This window comes from Pleurodeles waltl, chromosome 4_1 (assembly GCF_031143425.1).
Source record: "Pleurodeles waltl isolate 20211129_DDA chromosome 4_1, aPleWal1.hap1.20221129, whole genome shotgun sequence".
Taxonomy (NCBI): Eukaryota; Metazoa; Chordata; class Amphibia; order Caudata; family Salamandridae; genus Pleurodeles; species Pleurodeles waltl.
In genome coordinates, this window is record NC_090442.1 from 993,242,310 (window position 1) to 993,268,952 (window position 26,643).

At 47.0% G+C, this 26,643-nt stretch overlaps 1 protein-coding gene across 2 annotated transcripts in view; it reads left to right on the plus strand.

Annotated features, from left to right (window-relative positions):
- The window catches only part of LAMB1 (laminin subunit beta 1), a 728,031-nt gene that overhangs the window by 682,696 nt on the left and 18,692 nt on the right, over positions 1-26,643 (plus strand). For both annotated transcript variants that reach the window (XM_069229822.1, XM_069229821.1), the window contains one exon: positions 10,000-10,159. In XM_069229822.1, the coding sequence (XP_069085923.1) occupies positions 10,000-10,159 (160 nt within the window). The remainder of the gene's footprint in view (positions 1-9,999; positions 10,160-26,643) is intronic.

A 26,643-nucleotide genomic window follows, 5' to 3' on the forward strand; every position in this document is an offset into this window, starting at 1 on the left:
TAGGGTTCACCGTCAATTTCACAAAATCCAAGATTCGGCCACGCAAGGTACAACAATACCTGGGAGCCATAATAGACACATCAAAGGGAGTAGCCACTCCAAGTCCACAAAGAATTCAAAATTTCAACACCATCATACAACGCATGTATCCAACACAAAAGATACAAGCAAAGATGGTATTACAACTCCTAGGCATGATGTCATCATGCATAGCCATTGTCCCAAACGCAAGACTGCACATGAGGCCCTTACAACAATGCCTAGCATCACAGTGGTCTCAAGCACAGGGTCACCTTCTAGATCTGGTGTTAATAGACCGCCAAACTTACCTCTCGCTTCTGTGGTGGAACAACATAAATTTAAACAAGGGGCGGCCTTTTCAAGACCCAGTGCCACAATACGTAATAACAACAGATGCTTCCATGACAGGGTGGGGAGCACACCTCGATCAACACAGCATACAAGGACAATGGAACGTACATCAAACAAAACTGCATATCAATCACCTAGAACTTCTTGCAGTTTTTCAAGCACTAAAAGCTTTCCAACCAATAATAGTTCACAAATACATTCTCGTCAAAACAGACAACATGACAACAATGTATTATCTAAACAAGCAGGGAGGGACGCACTCCACGCAGTTAAGCATGTTAGCACAAAAAATTTGGCATTGGGCAATTCACAACCAAATTCGCCTAATTGCACAGTTTATACCAGGGATACAAAATCAACTCGCAGACAATCTCTCTCGAGATCACCAACAGGTCCACGAATGGGAAATTCACCCCCAAATACTGAACACTTATTTCAAACTCTGGGGAACACCTCAGATAGACTTGTTTGCGACAAGGGAGAACGCAAAATGCCAAAACTTCGCATCCAGATACCCACACAAACAATCCCAAGGCAATGCCCTATGGATGAACTGGTCAGGGATATTTGCTTACGCTTTTCCTCCTCTCCCTCTCCTTCCTTACCTGGTAAACAAACTCAGTCAAAGCAAACTCAAACTCATATTGATAGCACCAACTTGGGCAAGGTAACCCTGGTACACAACGCTGCTAGACCTATCAGTGGTACCCTGCATCAAATTGCCCAACAGGCCAGATCTGTTGACACAGCACAACCAAAAGATCAGACACCCAGATCCAGCATCGCTGAATCTAGCAATCTGGCTCCTGAAATCCTAGAATTCGGGCACTTACAACTTACCCAAGAATGTATGGAAGTCATAAAACAAGCAAGAAGGCCATCCACCAGGCACTGCTATGCAAGTAAATGGAAGAGGTTTGTTTGCTACTGCCATATTAATCAAATACAACCATTACACACAACTCCAGAACATGTAGTGGGTTACTTGCTTCACTTACAAAAATCTAACCTAGCTTTCTCTTCCATTAAGATTCACCTTGCAGCAATATCTGCATACCTGCAGACTACCTATTCAACTTCCCTATATAAAATACCAGTCATTAAAGCATTCATGGAGGGCCTTAGGAGAATTATACCACCAAGAACACTACCTGTTCCTTCATGGAACCTAAATGTTGTCCTAACTAGACTTATGGGTCCACCTTTTGAACCCATGCACTCCTGCGACATACAGTTCCTAACCTGGAAGGTGGCATTTCTCATCGCCATTACTTCCCTGAGAAGAGTAAGCGAGATTCAGGCGTTTACTATACAGGAACCTTTTATACAACTACACAAAAATAAAGTCGTCCTAAGGACCAATCCTAAATTTTTGCCAAAGGTTATTTCACCGTTCCATCTAAATCAAACAGTGGAACTTCCGGTGTTCTTTCCACAGCCAGATACCGTAGCTGAAAGGGCACTACATACATTAGATGTCAAAAGAGCATTAATGTATTACATTGACAGAACAAAGAACATCAGAAAGACTAAACAACTCTTTATTGCATTTCAAAAACCTCATGCAGGAAACCCAATTTCAAAACAAGGTATAGCCAGATGGATAGTTAAATGCATCCAAATCTGCTACCTTAAAGCTAAACGACAGCTGCCCATTACACCAAGGGCACACTCAACCAGAAAAAAAGGTGCTACCATGGCCTTTCTAGGAAACATCCCAATGCAAGAAATATGTAAGGCAGCCACATGGTCTACGCCTCACACATTCACCAAGCACTACTGTGTAGACGTGTTATCCGCACAACAAGCCACAGTAGGTCAAGCTGTATTAAGGACATTATTTCAGACTACTTCCACTCCTACAGGCTGATCCACCGCTTTTGGGGAAATAACTGCTTACTAGTCTATTGCAGAACATGCGTATCTACAGCGACAGATGCCATCGAACTGAAAATGTCACTTACCCAGTGTACATCTGTTCGTGGCATCAGTCGCAGTAGATTCGCATGTGCCCACCCGCCTCCCCGGGAGCCTGTAGCAGTTTGGAAGTTACCTTCAATTATTTATATATGTATCATCTCAACCTTAAATAAGTGCATACTTAGTCACTCCATTGCATGGGCACTATTACTACAATTCAACTCCTACCTCACCCTCTGCGGGGAAAAACAATCGAGGATGGAGTCGACGCCCATGCGCAATGGAGACAAAAGGAGGAGTCACTCGGTCCCGTGACTCGAAAGACTTCTTCGAAGAAAAACAACTTGTAACACTCCGGCCCAACACCAGATGGCGAGCTATTGCAGAACATGCGAATCTACTGCGACTGATGCCACGAACAGATGTACACTGGGTAAGTGACATTTTCATTTTCATACAAATTCTGGCCTACGTCTGAAATGGGACTAAATAAACCCAATGACTTTCAATCAAGAAATTATAAGATCTAGGTTTGACTCCATTAATATTTGTTTATCCCAGCAGTCTGACCATGATCATATAGTTCAAGAATTTGAACTATTAAGTAATGGTATTTCGCATGCTCTTGTGGTGGACAAGCCTACCATGTGTTTGCCAGCCCATAGATGGTTTGATTCTGCGTGTTCAACTGCTCACAAAAAATTAAAAGATGCCCTTAAAACAGTTCCTTTTTACCGTTATTTATTCAAATTAGCTAGGGCTGAGTATAAGGCCACCTTGGAAAAAAGGAAATCAAAAATAAGGTCTAAGGCGTGGGAAGAGTTGCAGGCTGCGTCCGATCTGAAGGATACTTCAAAATTTTGGAAGGTGGTCAATCATTCATATTTTTCGGACAGTAACTGTAGGAAGTTGGCTCTGCTCTGTATGCACTATTTCAAGGTAAGGAATAGTATGCACAGAGTCTAAGGGTTCCCCTTAGAGGTAAGATAGTGGCAAAAAGAGATAATTCTAGTGCTCTATTTTGTGGTAGTGTGGTCGAGCAGTAGGCTTATCAAAGGAGTAGTGTTAAGCATTTGTTGTACACACACAAGCAATAAATGAGGAACACACACTCCGAGACAATTCCAGGCCAATAGGTTTTTGTATAGAAAAATATATTTTCTTAGTTTATTTTAAGAACCACAGGTTCGAGATTTACATGTTATATTTCAAATGAAAGGTATTGCAGGTAGGTATTTAGGAACTTTGAATTGGCAAAATAGCATATACAGTTTTCACATAAATGACATATAGCTATTTTAAAACTAGACACAGTGCAATTTTCAACAGTTCCTGAGGGAGTAAGAGTTTGTTAGCTTTTGCAGGTAAGTAAACCACCTACAGGGTTCAAGTTTGGGTCCAAGGTAGCCCATGTTGGGGGTTCAGAGCAACCCCAAAGTTACCACACCAGCAGCTCAGGGCCGGTCAGGTGCAGAGGTCAAAGAGGTGCCCAAAACACATAGGCTTCAATGGAGAAGGGGGTGCCCCGGTTCCAGTCTGCCAGCAGGTAAGTACCCACGTCTTCAGAGGGCAGACCAGGGGGGTTTTGTAGGGCACCGGGGGGACACAAGTCCACACAGAAAGTACACCCTCAGTGGCACGGGGGCGGCCAGGTGCAGTGTGCAAACAAGCGTCGGGTTTTCAATAGAAAGCAATGGGAGACCAAGGGGTCTCTTCAGCGATGCAGGCAGGCAAGGGGGGGGGGGGCTCCTCAGGGTGGCCACCACCTGGACAAGGGAGAGGGCCACCTGGGGGTCGCTCCTGCACTGTAGGTCTGATCCTTCAGGTCCTGGGGGCTGCGGTGCAGAGTCTTTACCAGGCGTCGGGTCTTTGAAGCAGGCAGTCGTGGTCAGGGGGAGCCTCTGGATTTCCTCTGCAGGCTTCGCTGTGGGGGCTCAGTGGGGTCAACTCTGGCTACTCACAGTCTCGTAGTCGCCGGGGAGTCTTCCCTAAAGTAGTTGTTCTCCACAAGTCGAGCCGGGGGCATCGGGTGCAGAGTGTCAAGTCTCACGCTTCCGGCGGGAAATGCGCGTTGTTTCGAAGTTGCTTCTTTGTTGCAAAGTTGCAGTCTTTGGTGAACAGAGCCGCTGTCCTCTGGAGTTCTTGGTCCTTCTAGATGCAGGGCAGTCCTCTGAGGCTTCAGAGGTCGCTGGTCCCTGGGGAAAGCATCGCTGGACCAGTGTCTTTAGAAGTGGGGAGACAGGCCGGTAGAGCTGGGGCCAAAGCAGTTAGTGTCTCCGTCTTCTCTGCAGGGTTTTTCAGCTTAGCAGTCCTCTTCTTAGGTTGCAGGAATCTAGTTTCCTAGGTTCTGGGGTGCCCCTAAATACTGAATGGTGTGTTTAGGTCTGGGAGGGCAGTAGCCAATGGCTACTGTCCTTGAGGGTGGCTACACCCTCTTTGTGCCTCCTCCCTGAGGGGAGGGGGGCACATCCCTATTCCTATTGGGGGAATCCTCCAAAATCAAGATGGAGGATTTCTAAAGGCAGGGGTCACCTCAGCTCAGGACACCTTAGGGGCTGTCCTGACTGGTGGGTGACTCCTCCTTGTTTTTCTCATTATCTCTCCTGGACTTGCCACCAAACGTGGGGGCTGTGTCCAGGGGCGGGCATCTCCACTAGCTGGAGTGCCCTGGGGCATTGTAACACGAAGCCTGAGCCTTTGAGGCTCACTGCTAGGTGTTACAGTTCCTGCAGGGGGGAGGTGTGAAGCACCTCCACCCAGGGCAGGCTTTTGTTTCTGTCCTCAGAGAGCACAAAGGCCCTCACCACATGGGGTCAGAAACTCGTCTCTCAGCAGCAGGCTGGCACAGACCAGTCAGTCCTGCACTGAACACTTGGGTAAAATACAGGGGGCATCTCTAAGATGCCCTCTGTGTGCATTTTTTAATAAATCCAACACTGGCATCAGTGTGGGTTTGTTATTCTGAGAAGTTTGATACCAAACTTCCCAGTATTCAGTGTAGCCATTATGGAGCTGTGGAGTTCGTTTTTGACAGACTCCCAGACCATATACTCTTATGGCTACCCTGCACTTACAATGTCTAAGGTTTTGCTTAGACACTGTAGGCGCATTGTGTTCATGCACCTATGCCCTCACCTGTGGTATAGTGCACCCTGCCTTAGGGCTGTAAGGCCTGTTAGAGGGGTGACTTATGCCATAGGCAGTGTGAGGTTGGCATGGCACCCTGAGGAGAGTGCCAGGTCGACTTAGTCATTTTCTCCCCACCAGCACACACAAGCTGGAAAGCAGTGTGTCTGTGCTGAGTGAGGGGTCCCTAGGATGGCATAAGACATGCTGCAGCCCTTAGAGACCTTCCCTGGTATCGGGGCCCTTGGTACCAGGGGTACCAGTTACAAGGGACTTACCTGGGTGCCAGGGTTGTGCCAATTGTGGAGACAATGGTACATTTTAGGTGAAAGAACACTGGTGTTGGGGCCTGGTTAGCAGGGTCCCAGCACACTTCTCAGTCAAGTCAGCATCAGTATCAAGTAAAAAGTGGGGGGTAATTGCAACAGGGAGCCATTTCCTTACAGTAACACTAAGGTTGATGATTGTCTTATTACAGAAGAGGTTTGGTTGAATCACTTTAGGAAAGCATTTGATCCAGATAATGACTTTCTGACTAAGGAGGATAATATTACCAATCGGATTAACACTGACTCTAATACAAACTCCCTAGATATTTCATTGATCTACATGAGATCCTTGGAGCCATTAATCGTTCAAAACAAGGGAAGGTTCCTGGCCCTGACGGTGTTACCGTTGATATCTTTAAATCTATGCCTAATCTTTGGGGTCCCCTAGTTACAAATGTCCTAAGAAGCGCTGTTAAACGTAATATACCCCCTTTTTGGAAACTGGCAATTATTATTCCTATATTAAAAAAGGGCAATAGACAAGGCCCTTCTTGTTACAGACCAATATCTTTGATTGATTCTACGGCCAAGATTCTGGGCAGTGTGATTTTATCTCATCTGGAGGATTGGGTGCTAAAGGCACAGATTGTATCTCCAATTCAATTTAGTTTTAGACCTGGTTTTAAACTTGCATCTCATTCTTAGTAAATACCTAACTGCCAAAAGGGAGTCAATTCATATGTCCTTTATTGATTTATCCAGCGCATTTGAGTTGCTATGGCAAATCATGGAAGCCCTGGGGTGTGATGCGACCCTGTTGGAACTTATAAAGCGTCTCCATATGGATATAAAGGTTTCAGTTCAGTTTGGCCCATCAGGACAGAGAACCACCCCATTTCCTCATTTAGGGGAGTAAGACAGGGATGCATTTTGGCCCCCTTTCTTTTTCTGATATATATAAATGGGCTTTATGACTTTTTGATAAAAAATGGGAAAGATGTACCAAAGGTGGGTCAGAGATTTCTTCCAGTTTTATTACATGCAGATGATGCTGTACTTATTGCACGCCCTGCAAATAGTTTACAAGGCCTGATGGGCCTCTTTTGAACTTCATGCTGGACCTTGATTTGAAAGTTAATTATTCTAAGACATTTGTTATGACATGTGGCCCCCGAAATACTAAATCTAAACAATTTACTATGGGGAGAAATATCATTAATAAGTTGAGGAATTTTTGTTACTTAGGTATGCATATAAGTTCTTCCATGTTATGGAATACTCACCTTAAATTTAAGACCCAACAAATGGCAAGGAACACTGCAGTGATCTTTCGTTTTACTAGTAAGCTTGGTCATAGACCGACTTCTCAGATCATGATGCTATATAATTCCAAGTGTGCCTCAGAAGCCCTATACGGGGCTGGTGTCTGGGGCCACATTAAAGTACCCACATTGAGAATAAATTTATGCGCAGACTACTGATGGTACCCAAGTGTATAGCAAACATCATTATCCACGAGGACGTGGGCCAATGCTTTTTAGAGGACACGGTCTCTATTGCCCCCCTTCTGTTGTGGATTAAATGTTGGACGAATCCAGCGGCAAGTCTTGTGCAGGAATGTATTACTGAGTGTATACAGTTGGCCAATTCGAACAGGATTCCCTGGCTCTCGTATTTGCGATAATCTTTTGACAAGCTTGGGCTTAGGTATATGTTTGAAGAACCACAACTGCTAACTACAACTGCAAGGTCTCTGCTGAAATCATGTCACTCTGAGCATACTTTAGACATAAGACTTCATAGTTGTTTGAAACTGAAATCTTTAGATTCTTATACTCCGATTGTTATGACCTTACGTATAGAACCTTATTTGACTTGGTTTTCATGTCCAAAAATATATTCTCTTTTAACTTTATTAGACTGAATTTGATTCATTTTAAGGTGGCCTTCCCCAATCGGAGTATCTGCCAAAAAGACTTACCACCTTGTCCCTGCGATTCTAGTTCAAAGCAGAGTACTTCTCACTTTTTTCTTTTTTGTTCCCTTTACGCTACCCCTAGAAACGTTTTCATCTTACCTATTTTACGTACATTAAGACAGATCCACTATAAGGAAGCCTTGATCTATTTTCAGAAATTATCAAATGTCAAAATTTGTTTTTGTTTTTAGGTATTAAACTTTATTAGATCATCTATTGCTATTAGGAACCAGTATTAACATTTTGTAATTTATTAATCTATTTATGCTATTTTTAAAATCTGTTTTGTCTAAAATTTTATATTTCATATTTCATATGTGGTATAGGATAGTCTTATTCTATATGAGTAAGGATTTCTACTATATTTTAGGGTATTTAAAATCTTTGGTACTATATTTTATGATACTAGTAAACGTTTTGATAAGAATTATTGGAATATCCGTGAAAGAGGAACTTGGATCAGACTATTTTGTCCTCTTTTTTGTAATCTATGTATGATATGATCTTTTGAGCTGCGTTTTAACTTGTCTCTTTATTCTGTTGCCTGCTCACTTGGATATGTGATTTTATCTGTACTTTTATGGCAATTGCCGAATAAAGATCTTTGACTGACTGACTATTGTAGCATGTTACTGTGACCTGGTTGGAAGGAACTTTTTTGCCACTCCAGTAATTAAAATATTCCTAGAAGGAGCAAAAGCAATTTCCCCACTGTAGGAAATTTATTGACTGTGTATGCAGCAAATGTCTAACAACCCCGCCTTGATTAGCTTAAGCTGTTCGACCACCCTACCACAAATAGAGCACTTTGGATTTTAAAAGAAAGCCTTGTCCACTTCTAGAGGATACCTGGACTCTTAACACAGCACACCTCTTTTTAGTTTTCTATATAAAGAGCCAGCTACCTACAGCTACACAGCTGCCAATCTGGGCCCTCACTCCCATATGGAATATCAGGTTTGGACTGGCGCGCAACTCGTATAACAGCCCTGTGAACTAATGCACAAAATAGGGCTTCAGTATCTGGCACTCAAAACAAACCTCAATAGAAATCATATCCTTTCATAGAATAAGTGATTTTCAGGCATTAACTGACCAAGAACTCTACAAATATACAAGGAATGAGGGGTCATGAGAATTATTCAACACTTTATCCCAAAGGTTGTGTCACATTTTCATGTGAACCAAACAATCTAGTGCCTACTTTCTTTTAACGTCAAAAAAATAAAAGCTGAAAAAAACTACACATGCAAGATGTGAGGATGGCAGTTGTTACAGGAGACTAAACCACCAAGGAAAACTGAAAGTTTTTTCATTGCACATGCAATAGTAAACAAGGATTTCCTAGTATCAGAAGGGGCTATTGCAAGATGAATAGTGCAAACAAAACAATCATGCAAAACACCCTGCCAGGAAAAACCCTTGATAGAAAACCCAGGGCTCATTCCACAAGTTAAAATGGTTCTAGCAAATGTTTCCATTTCTCCATCTGTGAGGTATGCATGGTCGCCACAGTCATCAGTTCACACTCTCCATGCAAACTGAGTGGCTGAGGTGAGCCACATTGTTCTCAAACACCTTTTTGCAGCCATGAATACACTTCACCCCATCCTCCCACAAAAGGTGAACACCTCTACATAGTCAATTATATGCATGTGCATCCAGCATAGATGATTTTTGTAAGATGAAAGTTAGTTACCTGTAACAATAATTTTGCAGCTTGAAGCTTTTCTTAATTCATATGTTCCCAAATCACCTCCCCTGTGAAATGAGTAGGTTTTTAGCAAAGTGGTAAATCCCTGGATAAATAAAACACACAATTAAGCATGCTTCACCATAGCAGGGGAAGCTTAATTTTAAGATAACTACTACTTCCTAAGGCATTTTAGGCTTGTATTCAGTGCCATAGATTGATAGCACTGCTCCATCGCTGGTCTACGAACAAGGAAAAAAATATGACAGTTTCAGACCCAACCAAGAGATAGCGGGGATAATGCACAGCATGTGAAACCAGAGAAGTTTAAAGCTGCAAAACTATTGGTACAGTTAAGTGTAACATTTTCCTTGCAGATCTTGTTCCAACACAACCCTTCTTCCCTCGTATTAGGAGAGTAAATACAGGTAAGTCACACTTATTTTATTATCGGACACTAAAGGTGTTTGACCACATCATTTGAATGGCATTTTTTTTCCGTGTGTCCATTTTCTTTCCCAGAGAACATTTTAAAGGGCATTGGTTCATCTATATAATAATCACTTTATGCTTGATTTTCTTAAGTTGTCATGGCTGGGCAGGCTCTCACCACTCCATTTTGTTTGTGCTTGAAACTTCAGGTCTTAGACGGTGAACTGAATGATAAGTTCAAATCAGTAGAAGACCTAATATCGAAAAACACCAAAGAATCTGAGAAGGGCAGGAGGAAAGCAGAAACTTTACAAAATGAGGCAAAATCCTTGCTGGCTAGTGCCAGTGGTAAACTTCAGCTACTCAAAGGTAGGTTGGTGTAAATTTGGCAAGGAAAACTTGCCAGTGAAGTAATACAGACCAAACACAGTAACATTTTTAAATGGTATAAATTGAAGTTGTTTATGGTTTCCCCTGTATGACATTTTAAACAAGAGAGACGTGGAAGAAGTTATGTCAGGGTATTTTACAATTTCCAGTGGCAGCTGTGCAAGTGATGTTGCTCGCTCACGCTGAAGTGGCCTTGAATCATGTGTCACTGTTTGAGTGGATCTCGAATACTTGCACACTTCCCCACCCTGACCAGTTCCATTTTGTAGTGTGTACCTATTCTAGATTCACATGCTGTACACTAATTAGACTCACAAATTGCTGTATTTTCTCACTCTTAAAAATGTGTGAAGCAGTTCGGCAACAACTCAGATGGTTTTGATCTCATGTATGCGTTAGCAGGGGTTCCCAATATACATTGACAAGAGCTGGATCCATGATATATTTTCTGGATAGACTGACTCTGTAGACAGATTGTACGCACGTTTATCTTATGTTACTATCCCGGATATTTGGGCTTAAACATGGAGTCCTGTACATAAGCTGGACTCCATTCTGCAATAGAAAATAATTAAATAAAAAAATCCATATTTTCCCATTTGTCACATCTATATTTCCCTCAAATTTAGAAACGTTGATTGGTCAAAATGAAACAAATAAGATTTTTTTTTGTAGGTTTCAAACTACTGTAGTGGAAAGCACGCATTTTTATGCATTCTTATCAGTTATCAAAATGTGTTCTGCATGCTACCTAAAACTGAAGAAGTTTGAGAAATGCTTCGTCACTTCAGAATATTTAATTTAACCTGAAAGTTTAGTTCAAATTCCTATTTATTTTGTATATTTTTATAAAATGCATATGTTTCTCTATTAGTCAAGACCTTCTAATTTTACTAAAATGTTATGTATGAAATGTTCACTTATCGGGGCTTTCTGCCAGCCCTTTACATCCATTGGTCTGTTATTGTTTGGTTCACAGTTATCGTCAGCCCTCTACAGCCAGGAACTAAAAGATCTGCCTTTTGTGAGCCAAAAACGTTTTTCCTTTTTGCCATTTTTTTATTTTTATTTTTTAGATTAAAGAGGACCAGGGAGCCTCTCCAACAAAGTTTATTGAAACACTTGACAAAAAAAACCAAAAAGAAACGTGCTTTCAATAAACCAAAAGGCAGACGGCACACGACATTCACTCTAGCTGGGTCTGCCTATTTCATCCAATGGCACTGTGAATGATGGCATTCTGCACTTTCATAGGGAGCACATTGACACACAATGTAGTTCCCATCAATGGAAGAGACTAAGCTTCTCCAACAAGAAGGTTTTGCAAAACAAATGTGTAAAACAAGAATTGACAAAGCCAAAAGACTGGCAGCCACCGCCTGTCCGATCGGCTTTGCCAATGCTTGTTTTATTTAATATTTCTGCCTATAATTTATTTTCTTCAAATTGTTCGAGTTTGCTGGGATGTATATCTGGCCTTGCACTATAGAGTTCATTGCAACATTAAGTTTGCCTTGTCTTTTGTGATACTGACCAGCATTATGAAGTGCCCTTTGAATTGGCCCACTTTTAAGATTTCAGTTTCCACTGTTTCAGTCAAACTGTTCAGCTGCACCTGCCCTCTAGATTGTGGTGGACATGAATGAGCTTTCTGCCGATATGAGCAAAACTAATAAGTCAATAGCAATCTAGAATATCATGATTTTGTTCCTTGGGAGAACTGAAGAGAAAGGGGGTGGGCCATACTTAGTGACTGAAATATATATTTTTTTCCATTTCAAATAAAAAAATGGACCGCGCACTACCTTTATTTGTCGTAATTAAGACCAGTAAATGCCTTTCAAGGTATCGCCCTCTTACCATGGGTGTGGGAAATTCGACAACCAAAAGCACTAACTCCTGACCCAGAGCAGCATGCCTTCTGTGCACTCATGAAAATCTTGCTGCGGATTAAACAGTTAATCGCTCTTTATACAAGTCATTCAGTTCCATGCCATGTGTACTTCATTTGTTGAATATTCTCCAGTCCTTTATTGTGATTTAATATCTTAGCACAATAACACATTTTCATGCAAGTTCAGTATCGTCATGAATCTTGATTAAACAATCAAACTGAAAAATCCTGATGTATTCCAGGCTCCTGCCCTGCTTCAGGGGAAATATATTTTTAAGATATAAACAATAAGGATAATCGGGGGCGTGGCTTGGCCACCGGGCAAGATGGCCGTCACATTGTGAGGCTCTGCCGGGGCCGGGCAATTTATGCGATATAACTTATCCTGCAGGCGGCGGTGAAGGGAGCGGACCCCTGAGACTTCCTCCTGGGGACCCCAGCGACGCTGCACGAGCCGGGTTTGGCTGCTGTGGGCGCCCGGGAGCTAGATTCTTGCTGAGAGGCCTGGCGCCGGCGGTCTCCCGCGCGCGCGCCGACTCCTGCGGTGTCGCGGAGAGGAGAGACGCTGCGGCTGCTCCCGGTCGGGTGGAGAGAGGACGGGAGTTCCGGGGGGCCTGATCGGCGGCCGCTTCGGACCGCGGCTCCCCCCCCTTTTCTTTCGCTGTGGGCTCCTGGTGTGTGCGGCGGCTGGGGACGCCGGCCCCCTGGGCCTTTCCCGCCTCTCGACCGGAGAGTCCGCTCGGGCTTTCCGATGCCCGGGCCCCCGACAGGTGCGAGTGGGGCCCGGTCGATAACAGGCGCTTTACGAGCGTGCTGAGACGGGTGAAGGTGAGGACCTGAATTCAAGGCCTGGTGGAGGGACGGCCTGGGGGGACCCCGGTTTGGCCCCCGGTCACCTACATACAAGCATCGCTGGAGCCCTGCGGACTGCTCCGGGAGCCCTGCACTACATTGACAGCACAGAACCAGGTAGAGGGCGATTGGGGGAGTGAGACAGGGGGCGGAGGCCCTGGCTAGTACGGCACCGTGCTCCTGAGTTCTCCCCTGGTTCTCGGGGCTTAAACATCCTGGTTTTGAAGTCTGGTGCCCGGCTGGCCCCCTTTCCCCCTGTGCTGTGTGAAACTCCCTGCTGCTGGTGGGACTTGTTGAACCCATTTATTGGAAACGGATTTGACCTGGGAGATGAAGAGACTGTTAGGTACGCCTGGGGGCCGACTGGTGGCCTGGTGAGGAGAACGAAGCAGCCGGCCAGGTAAATCTTCGGCGACAGAGACCCGCAGCCTTGGCTAGGTGCATTTGGACTGGCGCTAGTTGCACTATCCGTGAAATATTGCAAGATGGGTGTAGGAAGTTGGCTCTGTATGTGCTATTTCAAAGTAAGGAATAGCATGCACAGAGTCCAAGGGTTCCCCTTAGAGGTAAAATAGTGGTAAAAATAGATAATACTAATGCTCTATTTTGTGGTAGTGTGGTCGAGCAGTAGGCTTATCCAAGGAGTAGTGTTAAGCATTTGTTGTACATACACATAGACAATAAATGAGGTACACACACTCAGAGACAAATCCAGCCAATAGGTTTTTATATAGAAAAATATCTTTTCTTAGTTTATTTTAGGAACCACAGGTTCAAATTCTACATGTAATATCTCATTCGAAAGGTATTGCAGGTAAGTACTTTAGGAACTTCAAATCATCAAAATTGCATGTATACTTTTCAAGTTATTCGCAAATAGCTGTTTTAAAAGTGGATACTTAGTGCAATTTTCACAGTTCCTAGGGGAGGTAAGTATTTGTTAGGTTAACCAGGTAAGTAAGACACTTACAGGGCTTAGTTCTTGGTCCAAGGTAGCCCACCGTTGGGGGTTCAGAGCAACCCCAAAGTCACCACACCAGCAGCTCAGGGCCGGTCAGGTGCAGAGTTCAAAGTGGTGCCCAAAACACATAGGCTAGAACGGAGAGAAGGGGGTGCCCCGGTTCCGGTCTGCTTGCAGGTAAGTACCCGCGTTTTCGGAGGGCAGACCAGGGGGGTTTTGTAGGGCACCGGGGGGGACACAAGTCCACACAGAAATTTCACTCTCAGCAGCGCGGGGGCGGCCGGGTGCAGTGTAGGAACAGGCGTCGGGTTCGCAATGTTAGTCTATGAGAGATCTCGGGATCTCTTCAGCGCTGCAGGCAGGCAAGGGGGGGATTCCTCGGGGAAACCTCCACTTGGGCAAGGGAGAGGGACTCCTGGGGGTCACTTCTCCAGTGAAAGTCCGGTCCTTCAGGTCCTGGGGGCTGCGGGTGCAGGGTCTCTCCCAGGCGTCGGGACTTTAGGTTCAAAGAGTTGCGGTCAGGGGAAGCCTCGGGATTCCCTCTGCAGGCGGCGCGGTGGGGGCTCAGGGGGGACAGGTTTTGGTACTCACAGTATCAGAGTAGTCCTGGGGTCCCTCCTGAGGTGTCGGTTCTCCACCAGCCGAGTCGGGGTCGCCGGGTGCAGTGTTGCAAGTCTCCCGCTTCTTGCGGGGAGCTTGCAGGGTTCTTTAAAGCTGCTGGAAACAAAGTTGCAGCTTTTCTTGGAGCAGGTCCGCTGTCCTCGGGAGTTTCTTGTCTTTTCGAAGCAGGGGCAGTCCTCAGAGGATGTCGAGGTCGCTGGTCCCTTTGGAAGGCGTCGCTGGAGCAGGATCTTTGGAAGGCAGGAGACAGGCCGGTGAGTTTCTGGAGCCAAGGCAGTTGTCGTCTTCTGGTCTTCCGCTGCAGGGGTTTTCAGCTAGGCAGTCCTTCTTCTTGTAGTTGCAGGAATCTAATCTTCTAGGGTTCAGGGTAGCCCTTAAATACTAAATTTAAGGGCGTGTTTAGGTCTGGGGGGTTAGTAGCCAATGGCTACTAGCCCTGAGGGTGGGTACACCCTCCTTGTGCCTCCTCCCAAGGGGAGGGGGTCACAATCCTAACCCTATTGGGGGAATCCTCCATCTGCAAGATGGAGGATTTCTAAAAGTTAGAGTCACTTCAGCTCAGGACACCTTAGGGGCTGTCCTGACTGGCCCGTGACTCCTCCTTGTTTTTCTCATTATTTTCTCCGGCCTTGCCGCCAAAAAGTGGGGCCTGGCCGGAGGGGGCGGGCAACTCCACTAGCTGGAGTGTCCTGCTGGGTTGGCACAAAGGAGGTGAGCCTTTGAGGCTCACCGCCAGGTGTGACAATTCCTGCCTGGGGGAGGTGTTAGCATCTCCACCCAGTGCAGGCTTTGTTACTGGCCTCAGAGTGACAAAGGCACTCTCCCCATGGGGCCAGCAACATGTCTCGGTTTGTGGCAGGCTGCTAAAACTAGTCAGCCTACACAGATAGTTGGTTAAGTTTCAGGGGGCACCTCTAAGGTGCCCTCTGGGGTGTATTTTACAATAAAATGTACACTGGCATCAGTGTGCATTTATTGTGCTGAGAAGTTTGATACCAAACTTCCCAGTTTTCAGTGTAGCCATTATGGGGCTGTGGAGTTCGTGTTTGACAAACTCCCAGACCATATACTCTTATGGCTACCCTGCACTTACAATGTCTAAGATTTTGTTTAGACACTGTAGGGGTACCATGCTCATGCACTGGTACCCTCACCTATGGTATAGTGCACCCTGCCTTAGGGCTGTAAGGCCTGCTAGAGGGGTGTCTTACCTATACTGCATAGGCAGTGAGAGGCTGGCATGGCACCCTGAGGGGAGTGCCATGTCGACTTACTCGTTTTGTCCTCACTAGCACACACAAGCTGGCAAGCAGTGTGTCTGTGCTGAGTGAGAGGTCTCCAGGGTGGCATAAGACATGCTGCAGCCCTTAGAGACCTTCCTTGGCATCAGGGCCCTTGGTACTAGAAGTACCAGTTACAAGGGACTTATCTGGATGCCAGGGTCTGCCAATTGTGGATACAAAAGTACAGGTTAGGGAAAGAACACTGGTGCTGGGGCCTGGTTAGCAGGCCTCAGCACACTTTCAATTGTAAACATAGCATCAGCAAAGGCAAAAAGTCAGGGGGCAACCATGCCAAGGAGGCATTTCCTTACACAACCCCCCCCCAAACGAAAGAGGATGAGACTAACCTTTCCCAAGAGAGTCTTCATTTTCTAAGTGGAAGAACCTGGAAAGGCCATCTGCATTGGCATGGGCAGTCCCAGGTCTGTGTTCCACTATAAAGTCCATTCCCTGTAGGGAGATGGACCACCTCAACAGTTTAGGATTTTCACCTTTCATTTGCATCAGCCATTTGAGAGGTCTGTGGTCAGTTTGAACTAGGAAGTGAGTCCCAAAGAGGTATGGTCTCAGCTTCTTCAGGGACCAAACCACAGCAAAGGCCTCCCTCTCAATGGCACTCCAACGCTGCTCCCTGGGGAGTAACCTCCTGCTAATGAAAGCAACAGGCTGGTCAAGGCCATCATCATTTGTTTGGGACAAAACTGCCCCTATCCCATGTTCAGAGGCATCAGTCTGCACAATGAACTGCTTAGAATAATCTGGAGCTTTTAGAACTGGTGCTGAGCACATTGCCTGTTTCAGGGTGTCAAAGGCCTGTTGGCATTCCACAGTCCAGTTTACTTTCTTGGGCATTTTCTTGGAGGTGAGTTCAGTGAGGGCTGTCACAATGGATCCATATCCCTTCACAAACCTCCTGTAATACCCAGTCAAGCCAAGGAATGCCCTGACTTGAGTCTGGGTTTTTGGAGCTACCCAGTCCAGAATAGTCTGGATCTTGGGTTGGAGTGGCTGAACTTGGCCTCCACCTACAAGGTGGCCCAAGTAAACCACAGTTCCCTGCCCTATCTGGCATTTGGATGCCTTGATAGAGAGGCCTGCAGATTGCAGAGCCTTCAAAACCTTCCTCAGGTGGACCAGGTGATCCTGCCAGGTGGAGCTAAAGACAGCAATATCATCAAGATAAGCTGTGCTAAAGGACTCCAAGCCAGCAAGGACTTGATTCACCAACCTTTGGAAGGTGGCAGGGGCATTCTTTAAACCAAAGGGCATAACAGTAAACTGATAATGCCCATCAGGTGTGGAGAATGCTGTTTTCTCTTTTGCTCCAGGTGCCATTTTTATTTGCCAGTACCCTGCTGTCAAGTCAAAGGTACTTAGGAATTTGGCAGCACCTAATTTGTCTATGAGCTCATCAGCTCTTGGAATTGGATGAGCATCTGTCTTGGTGACAGAATTGAGCCCTCTGTAGTCCACACAAAACCTCATCTCTTTCTTTCCATCTTTGGTGTGAGGTTTGGGGACCAAGACCACTGGGCTAGCCCAGGGGCTGTCAGAGCGCTCAATCACTCCCAATTCCAGCATCTTGTGGACTTCCACCTTGATGCTTTCCTTAACATGGTCAGACTGTCTAAAGATTTTGTTCTTGACAGGCATGCTGTCTCCTGTGTCCACATCATGGGTACACAGGTGTGTCTGACCAGGGGTTAAGGAGAAGAGTTCAGGAAACTGTTGTAGGACTCTCCTACAATCAGCTTGCTGTTGGCCAGAGAGGGTGTCTGAGTAGATCACTCCATCTACTGTGCCATCTTTTGGGTCTGATGACAGAAGATCAGGGAGAGGTTCACTCTCTGCCTCCTGATCCTCATCTGTTACCATCAACAGATTCACATCAGCCCTGTCATGGAAGAGTTTAAGGCGGTTCACATGGATCACCCTCTTGGGGCTCCTGCTTGTGCCCAGGTCCACCAGGTAGGTGACCTGACTCTTCCTTTCTAGTACTGGGTAAGGGCCACTCCATTTGTCCTGGAGTGCCCTGGGAGCCACAGGCTCCAGAACCCAGACTTTCTGCCCTGGTTGGAACTCAACCAGTGCAGCCTTTTGGTCATACCAAAACTTCTGGAGCTGTTGGCTGGCCTCAAGGTTTTTGGTTGCTTTTTCCATGTACTCTGCCATTCTAGAGCGAAGGTGTAGGAAGTTGGCTCTGTATGTGCTATTTCAAAGTAAGGAATAGCATGCACAGAGTCCAAGGGTTCCCCTTAGAGGTAAAATAGTGGTAAAAATAGATAATACTAATGCTCTATTTTGTGGTAGTGTGGTCGAGCAGTAGGCTTATCCAAGGAGTAGTGTTAAGCATTTGTTGTACATACACATAGACAATAAATGAGGTACACACACTCAGAGACAAATCCAGCCAATAGGTTTTGTTATAGAAAAATATCTTTTCTTAGTTTATTTTAAGAACCACAGGTTCAAATTTTACATGTAATATCTCATTCGAAAGGTATTGCAGGTAAGTACTTTAGGAACTTCAAATCATCCAAATTACATGTATACTTTTCAAGTTATTGACAAATAGCTGTTTTAAAAGTGGACACTTAGTGCAATTTTCACAGTTCCTAGGGGAGGTAAGTATTTGTTAGGTTAACCAGGTAAGTAAGACACTTACAGGGCTCAGTTCTTGGTCCAAGGTAGCCCACCGTTGGGGGTTCAGAGCAACCCCAAAGTCACCACACCAGCAGCTCAGGGCCGGTCAGGTGCAGAGTTCAAAGTGGTGCCCAAAACACATAGGCTAGAATGGAGAGAAGGGGGTGCCCCGGTTCCGGTCTGCTTGCAGGTAAGTACCCGCGTCTTCGGAGGGCAGACCAGGGGGGTTTTGTAGGGCACCGGGGGGGACACAAGTCCACACAGAAATTTCACCCTCAGCAGCGCGGGGGCGGCCGGGTGCAGTGTCGAAACAGGCGTCGGGTTCGCAGTGTTAGTCTATGAGAGATCTCGGGATCTCTTCAGCGCTGCAGGCAGGCAAGGGGGGGGTTCCTCGGGGAAACCTCCACTTGGGCAAGGGAGAGGGACTCCTGGGGGTCACTTCTCCAGTGAAAGTCCGGTCCTTCAGGTCCTGGGGGCTGCGGGTGCAGGGTCTCTCCCAGGCGTCGGGACTTTAGGTTCAAAGAGTCGCGGTCAGGGGAAGCCTCGGGATTCCCTCTGCAGGCGGCGCTGTGGGGGCTCAGGGGGGACAGGTTTTGGTACTCACAGTATCAGAGTAGTCCTGGGGTCCCTCCTGAGGTGTCGGATCTCCACCAGTCGAGTCGGGGTCGCCGGGTGCAGTGTTGCAAGTCTCACGCTTCTTGCGGGGAGCTTGCAGGGTTCTTTAAAGCTGCTGGAAACAAAGTTGCAGCTTTTCTTGGAGCAGGTCCGCTGCCCTCGGGAGTTTCTTGTCTTTTCGAAGCAGGGGCAGTCCTCAGAGGATGTCGAGGTCGCTGGTCCCTTTGGAAGGCGTCGCTGGAGCAGGATCTTTGGAAGGCAGGAGACAGGCCGGTGAGTTTCTGGAGCCAAGGCAGTTGTCGTCTTCTGGTCTTCCGCTGCAGGGGTTTTCAGCTAGGCAGTCCTTCTTCTTGTAGTTGCAGGAATCTAATTTTCTAGGGTTCAGGGTAGCCCTTAAATACTAAATTTAAGGGCGTGTTTAGGTCTGGGGGGTTAGTAGCCAATGGCTACTAGCCCTGAGGGTGGGTACACCCTCTTTGTGCCTCCTCCCAAGGGGAGGGGGTCACAATCCTAACCCTATTGGGGGAATCCTCCATCTGCAAGATGGAGGATTTCTAAAAGTCAGAGTCACCTCAGCTCAGGACACCTTAGGGGCTGTCCTGACTGGCCAGTGACTCCTCCTTGTTGCTTTCTTTGTTCCCTCCAGCCTTGCCGCCAAAAGTGGGGGCCGTGGCCGGAGGGGGCGGGCAACTCCACTAAGCTGGAGTGCCCTGCTGGGCTGTGACAAAGGGGTGAGCCTTTGAGGCTCACCGCCAGGTGTCACAGCTCCTGCCTGGGGGAGGTGTTAGCATCTCCACCCAGTGCAGGCTTTGTTACTGGCCTCAGAGTGACAAAGGCACTCTCCCCATGGGGCCAGCAACATGTCTCTGGTGTGGCAGGCTGCTGGAACTAGTCAGCCAACACAGACAGTCGGTTAAGTTTCAGGGGGCACCTCTAAGGTGCCCTCTGAGGTGTATGTTGCAATAAAATGTACACTGGTATCAGTGTGCATTTATTGTGCTGAGAAGTTTGATACCAAACTTCCCAGTTTTCAGTGTAGCCATTATGGTGCTGTGGAGTTCGTATTTGACAGACTCCCAGACCATATACTCTTATGGCTACCCTGCACTTACAATGTCTACTGTAAGGTTTTGTTTAGACACTGTAGGGGTACCATGCTCATGCACTGGTACCCTCACCTATGGTATAGTGCACCCTGCCTTAGGGCTGTAAGGCCTGCTAGAGGGGTGTCTTACCTATACTGCATAGGCAGTGAGAGGCTGGCATGGCACCCTGAGGGGAGTGCCATGTCGACTTACTCATTTTGTTCTCACTAGCACACACAGGCTTGTAAGCAGTGTGTCTGTGCTGAGTGAGGGGTCTCTAGGGTGGCATAAGACATGCTGCAGCCCTTAGAGACCTTCCTTGGCATCAGGGCCCTTGGTACTAGAAGTACCAGTTACAAGGGACTTATCTGAATGCCAGGATGTGCCAATTGTGGATACAATGGTACATTTTAGGTGAAGGAACACTGGTGCTGGGGCCTGGTTAGCAGGGTCCCAGCACTCTTCTCAGTCAAGTCAGCATCAGTATCAGGCAAAAAGTGGGGGGTAACTGCAACAGGGAGCCATTTCTTTACACAAGCCCCCCCCAGCCCACAGGCCAGGAGACTCAGCCCAAGCTGGGAGAGTCTTCCTAGTCTGTCAGGCGAGGAAGAGTAGGAGAAATAGGCTGGTTAGTTGCAGGGCCTACTCTGCCTTACATCCTTCTGTTCAGGTCATTCCCTTTGGGGAACTGACCTACTTCCACAGTGATAGGACCTAGTCTGAATTGCCTCTTGTCTGCCTCTTCAATGTCTCCACCCATTCTTTCTATTTTGGTCTTAGAGGTATCCACCTCTGCTAACCTTATCTTGGCCAGGGTTACCCCTAGCTTACCCAGAGAGGTTACCCAGAGCTGGAGTAACCCCACCATGACCAATAGGGTCAGGGGGCCTAACTTGCTATTTGGCATGGGGTCAGACCACCATGCTAAGGATAGTGCAGCCATAAAGGCTAACACCCAGCAGAGGCCACTGACAGCTGTCAGTGCCCAGAACCACACCTTTAGCTCTTCACCTAAAAGGGAAGGGGCTAAGTTACAGGCCTCTTTGGGTTCAGGTTGCCTGTCTGCTGTATTAGAGTGGGGGGTTACCACATCTTGTAGTAAACACCCTTCTTCCACTCTTTCTTCTGTTAGCTGAGGAGCCACCCACTCAGGTTTAACAGTTGCCTGACTAGCCAGGACTTCTTGTGGGTCAGGTTGGACTTTATCAGGGCCATTTTTGGAGTTCTCCCCTACTGGAGCAGAATCTCCTTGGCTTGCTGTAACCTTGGCTAAAGGTTGTCCACCCTTCCTACTCTGTTTTCTTTTCTTCTTCTTCTGGGGCCTGCTTGCATTTACTGCAGAGGCAGGACTTCCAGAATCCTTGGGAGAGGACTGGCACTGGACCAGTTCCTCTCTTGGGCTCTGACTAACCTCTGGGTAGTCATTTCCAAGGAGACAATCAAGGGGGAGGTCTGTACTGACTACTACCCTTCTCCAGCTAAGAGTGCCACCCACTTCTATGGGTACTAAAGCCACAGGCCTCTTAGTGACCCTGTCTAGGCTAACTCTTACCCTGGCAGTCTCACCTGGGATGTACTGGTTTGAGAGCACCAGCCTGTCATGCACAATAGTGTGACTGGCACAAGTGTCTCTCAGGGCAGTGGTTGGGATTCCATTCACCAGTAGGTGGTGGAAGTGTCTACTTCCCTCTGGAATCTCCAACTCACCTGTTGGGCCCTGTTTCCAGTTGAAGGCTATGAAGACCTCCTCATCTGAGGAGTCATCTCCCATGGCTACACTGGTTACCCCTGGAATTTTGTTCTGGGGTTTGTTTTTGGGACAAGAAGTGTCCTTGGTGTGGTGCCCAGACAGTTTACAGTTGTGGCACCATGCCTTAGTGGCATCCCAGTTCTTACCCTGGTACCCACCTTTGTTTTGGGTTGTGTCTTGGGGCCCACCCACCTGTTCTGGTTTTTGGGGGCCTACAGAGGACTCTTTTTCTTTGTTTCTAGTGTCACCCACCTTCTCCTGGGGAGTTTTTGTAACCCCTTTCTTTTGGTCACCCCCAGTGGAAGTTTTGGTTACCCTAGTCTTGACCCAGTGGTCTGCCTTCTTTCCCAATTCTTGGGGAGAAATTGGACCTAGGTCTACCAGATACTGATGCAACTTTTCATTGAAGCAGTTACATAAAATGTGTTCTTTCATAAACAAATTATAAAGCCCAACATAGTCACACACTTCATTTCCAGTTAACCAACCATCTAGTGTTTTTACTGAGTAGTCTACAAAATCAACCCAGGTCTGGCTCGAGGATTTTTGAGCCCCCCTGAATCTAATTCTATACTCCTCAGTGGAGAATCCAAAGCCCTCAATCAGGGTACCCTTCATGAGGTCATAAGATTCTGCATCTTTTCCAGAGAGTGTGAGGAGTCTATCCCTACACTTTCCAGTGAACATTTCCCAAAGGAGAGCACCCCAGTGAGATCTGTTCACTTTTCTGGTTACACAAGCCCTCTCAAAAGCTGTGAACCATTTGGTGATGTCATCACCATCTTCATATTTTGTTACAATCCCTTTGGGGATTTTTAGGATGTCAGGAGAATCTCTGACCCTATTTAAGTTGCTGCCACCATTGATGGGACCTAGGCCCATCTCTTTTCTTTCCCTTTCTATGGCTAGGAGCTGCTTTTCCAAAGCCAATCTTTTGACCATCCTGGCTAACAGGGGGTCATCTTCACTGAGAGCATCCTCAGTGATTTCAGAAATGCTGGACCCTCCTGTGAGGGAAGCAACATTTCTGACTATCATTTTTGGAGACAGGGCTTGAGAGGCCCTGGTCTCCCTATTTAGGACTGGAAGGGGGGAATTGCCCTCCAAGTCACTAATTTCTTCCTCTGTGAAGTCATCCTCAGAGGGGTTGGCTTTTTCAAACTCTGCCAACAGCTCCTGGAGCTGAATTTTGGTAGGTCTGGAGCCAATGGTTATTTTTTTGATATTACAGAGAGACCTTAGCTCCCTCATCTTAAGATGGAGGTAAGGTGTGGTGTCGAGTTCCACCACATTCATCTCTGTATCAGACATTATTCTGCTAAGAGTTGGAATACTTTTTTAAGAATCTAAAACTGTTTCTAGAATCTAATTCAAACTTTTAACAAACTTTTAAACTCTAAAAGACAATGCTAAACAGGGACTTAACACACAAGGCCCTAGCAGGACTTTTAAGAATTTAGAAAAATTTCAAATTGCAAAAATGAATTTCTAATGACAATTTTGGAATTTGTCGTGTGATCAGGTATTGGCTGAGTAGTCCAGCAAATGCAAAGTCTTGTACCCCACCGCTGATCCACCAATGTAGGAAGTTGGCTCTGTATGTGCTATTTCAAAGTAAGGAATAGCATGCACAGAGTCCAAGGGTTCCCCTTAGAGGTAAAATAGTGGTAAAAATAGATAATACTAATGCTCTATTTTGTGGTAGTGTGGTCGAGCAGTAGGCTTATCCAAGGAGTAGTGTTAAGCATTTGTTGTACATACACATAGACAATAAATGAGGTACACACACTCAGAGACAAATCCAGCCAATAGGTTTTGTTATAGAAAAATATCTTTTCTTAGTTTATTTTAAGAACCACAGGTTCAAATTTTACATGTAATATCTCATTCGAAAGGTATTGCAGGTAAGTACTTTAGGAACTTCAAATCATCCAAATTGCATGTATACTTTTCAAGTTATTGACAAATAGCTGTTTTAAAAGTGGACACTTAGTGCAATTTTCACAGTTCCTAGGGGAGGTAAGTATTTGTTAGGTTAACCAGGTAAGTAAGACACTTACAGGGCTCAGTTCTTGGTCCAAGGTAGCCCACCGTTGGGGGTTCAGAGCAACCCCAAAGTCACCACACCAGCAGCTCAGGGCCGGTCAGGTGCAGAGTTCAAAGTGGTGCCCAAAACACATAGGCTAGAATGGAGAGAAGGGGGTGCCCCGGTTCCGGTCTGCTTGCAGGTAAGTACCCGCGTCTTCGGAGGGCAGACCAGGGGGGTTTTGTAGGGCACCGGGGGGGACACAAGTCCACACAGAAATTTCACCCTCAGCAGCGCGGGGGCGGCCGGGTGCAGTGTCGAAACAGGCGTCGGGTTCGCAGTGTTAGTCTATGAGAGATCTCGGGATCTCTTCAGCGCTGCAGGCAGGCAAGGGGGGGGTTCCTCGGGGAAACCTCCACTTGGGCAAGGGAGAGGGACTCCTGGGGGTCACTTCTCCAGTGAAAGTCCGGTCCTTCAGGTCCTGGGGGCTGCGGGTGCAGGGTCTCTCCCAGGCGTCGGGACTTTAGGTTCAAAGAGTCGCGGTCAGGGGAAGCCTCGGGATTCCCTCTGCAGGCGGCGCTGTGGGGGCTCAGGGGGGACAGGTTTTGGTACTCACAGTATCAGAGTAGTCCTGGGGTCCCTCCTGAGGTGTCGGATCTCCACCAGTCGAGTCGGGGTCGCCGGGTGCAGTGTTGCAAGTCTCACGCTTCTTGCGGGGAGCTTGCAGGGTTCTTTAAAGCTGCTGGAAACAAAGTTGCAGCTTTTCTTGGAGCAGGTCCGCTGCCCTCGGGAGTTTCTTGTCTTTTCGAAGCAGGGGCAGTCCTCAGAGGATGTCGAGGTCGCTGGTCCCTTTGGAAGGCGTCGCTGGAGCAGGATCTTTGGAAGGCAGGAGACAGGCCGGTGAGTTTCTGGAGCCAAGGCAGTTGTCGTCTTCTGGTCTTCCGCTGCAGGGGTTTTCAGCTAGGCAGTCCTTCTTCTTGTAGTTGCAGGAATCTAATTTTCTAGGGTTCAGGGTAGCCCTTAAATACTAAATTTAAGGGCGTGTTTAGGTCTGGGGGGTTAGTAGCCAATGGCTACTAGCCCTGAGGGTGGGTACACCCTCTTTGTGCCTCCTCCCAAGGGGAGGGGGTCACAATCCTAACCCTATTGGGGGAATCCTCCATCTGCAAGATGGAGGATTTCTAAAAGTCAGAGTCACCTCAGCTCAGGACACCTTAGGGGCTGTCCTGACTGGCCAGTGACTCCTCCTTGTTGCTTTCTTTGTTCCCTCCAGCCTTGCCGCCAAAAGTGGGGGCCGTGGCCGGAGGGGGCGGGCAACTCCACTAAGCTGGAGTGCCCTGCTGGGCTGTGACAAAGGGGTGAGCCTTTGAGGCTCACCGCCAGGTGTCACAGCTCCTGCCTGGGGGAGGTGTTAGCATCTCCACCCAGTGCAGGCTTTGTTACTGGCCTCAGAGTGACAAAGGCACTCTCCCCATGGGGCCAGCAACATGTCTCTGGTGTGGCAGGCTGCTGGAACTAGTCAGCCAACACAGACAGTCGGTTAAGTTTCAGGGGGCACCTCTAAGGTGCCCTCTGAGGTGTATGTTGCAATAAAATGTACACTGGTATCAGTGTGCATTTATTGTGCTGAGAAGTTTGATACCAAACTTCCCAGTTTTCAGTGTAGCCATTATGGTGCTGTGGAGTTCGTATTTGACAGACTCCCAGACCATATACTCTTATGGCTACCCTGCACTTACAATGTCTACTGTAAGGTTTTGTTTAGACACTGTAGGGGTACCATGCTCATGCACTGGTACCCTCACCTATGGTATAGTGCACCCTGCCTTAGGGCTGTAAGGCCTGCTAGAGGGGTGTCTTACCTATACTGCATAGGCAGTGAGAGGCTGGCATGGCACCCTGAGGGGAGTGCCATGTCGACTTACTCATTTTGTTCTCACTAGCACACACAGGCTTGTAAGCAGTGTGTCTGTGCTGAGTGAGGGGTCTCTAGGGTGGCATAAGACATGCTGCAGCCCTTAGAGACCTTCCTTGGCATCAGGGCCCTTGGTACTAGAAGTACCAGTTACAAGGGACTTATCTGAATGCCAGGGTGTGCCAATTGTGGATACAATGGTACATTTTAGGTGAAGGAACACTGGTGCTGGGGCCTGGTTAGCAGGGTCCCAGCACTCTTCTCAGTCAAGTCAGCATCAGTATCAGGCAAAAAGTGGGGGGTAACTGCAACAGGGAGCCATTTCTTTACAGAAGGCCAAGTACATAGTCCACTATGTCCTGTTTAGGCTCATGGAGAGGTCTCTCCCAGCCTTCTTTAACAAGGGCAAGTGGTCCCCTTACAGGATGACCAAACAGAAGTTCAAAGGGTGAGAATCCTACTCCCTTCTGTGGCACCTCTCTGTAAGCGAAAAGCAGACATGGCAAGAGGACATCCCATCTCCTTTTGAGTTTTTCTGGGAGCCCCATGATCATGCCTTTTAATGTCTTGTTGAATCTCTCAACCAAGCCATTAGTTTGTGGATGGTATGGGGTAGTGAATTTATAAGTCACTCCACACTCATTCCACATGTGCTTTAGGTATGCTGACATGAAGTTGGTACCTCTGTCAGACACCACCTCCTTAGGGAAACCCACTCTGGTAAAGATACCAATGAGGGCCTTGGCTACTGCAGGGGCAGTAGTCGACCTAAGGGGAATAGCTTCAGGATACCTGGTAGCATGATCCACTACTACCAG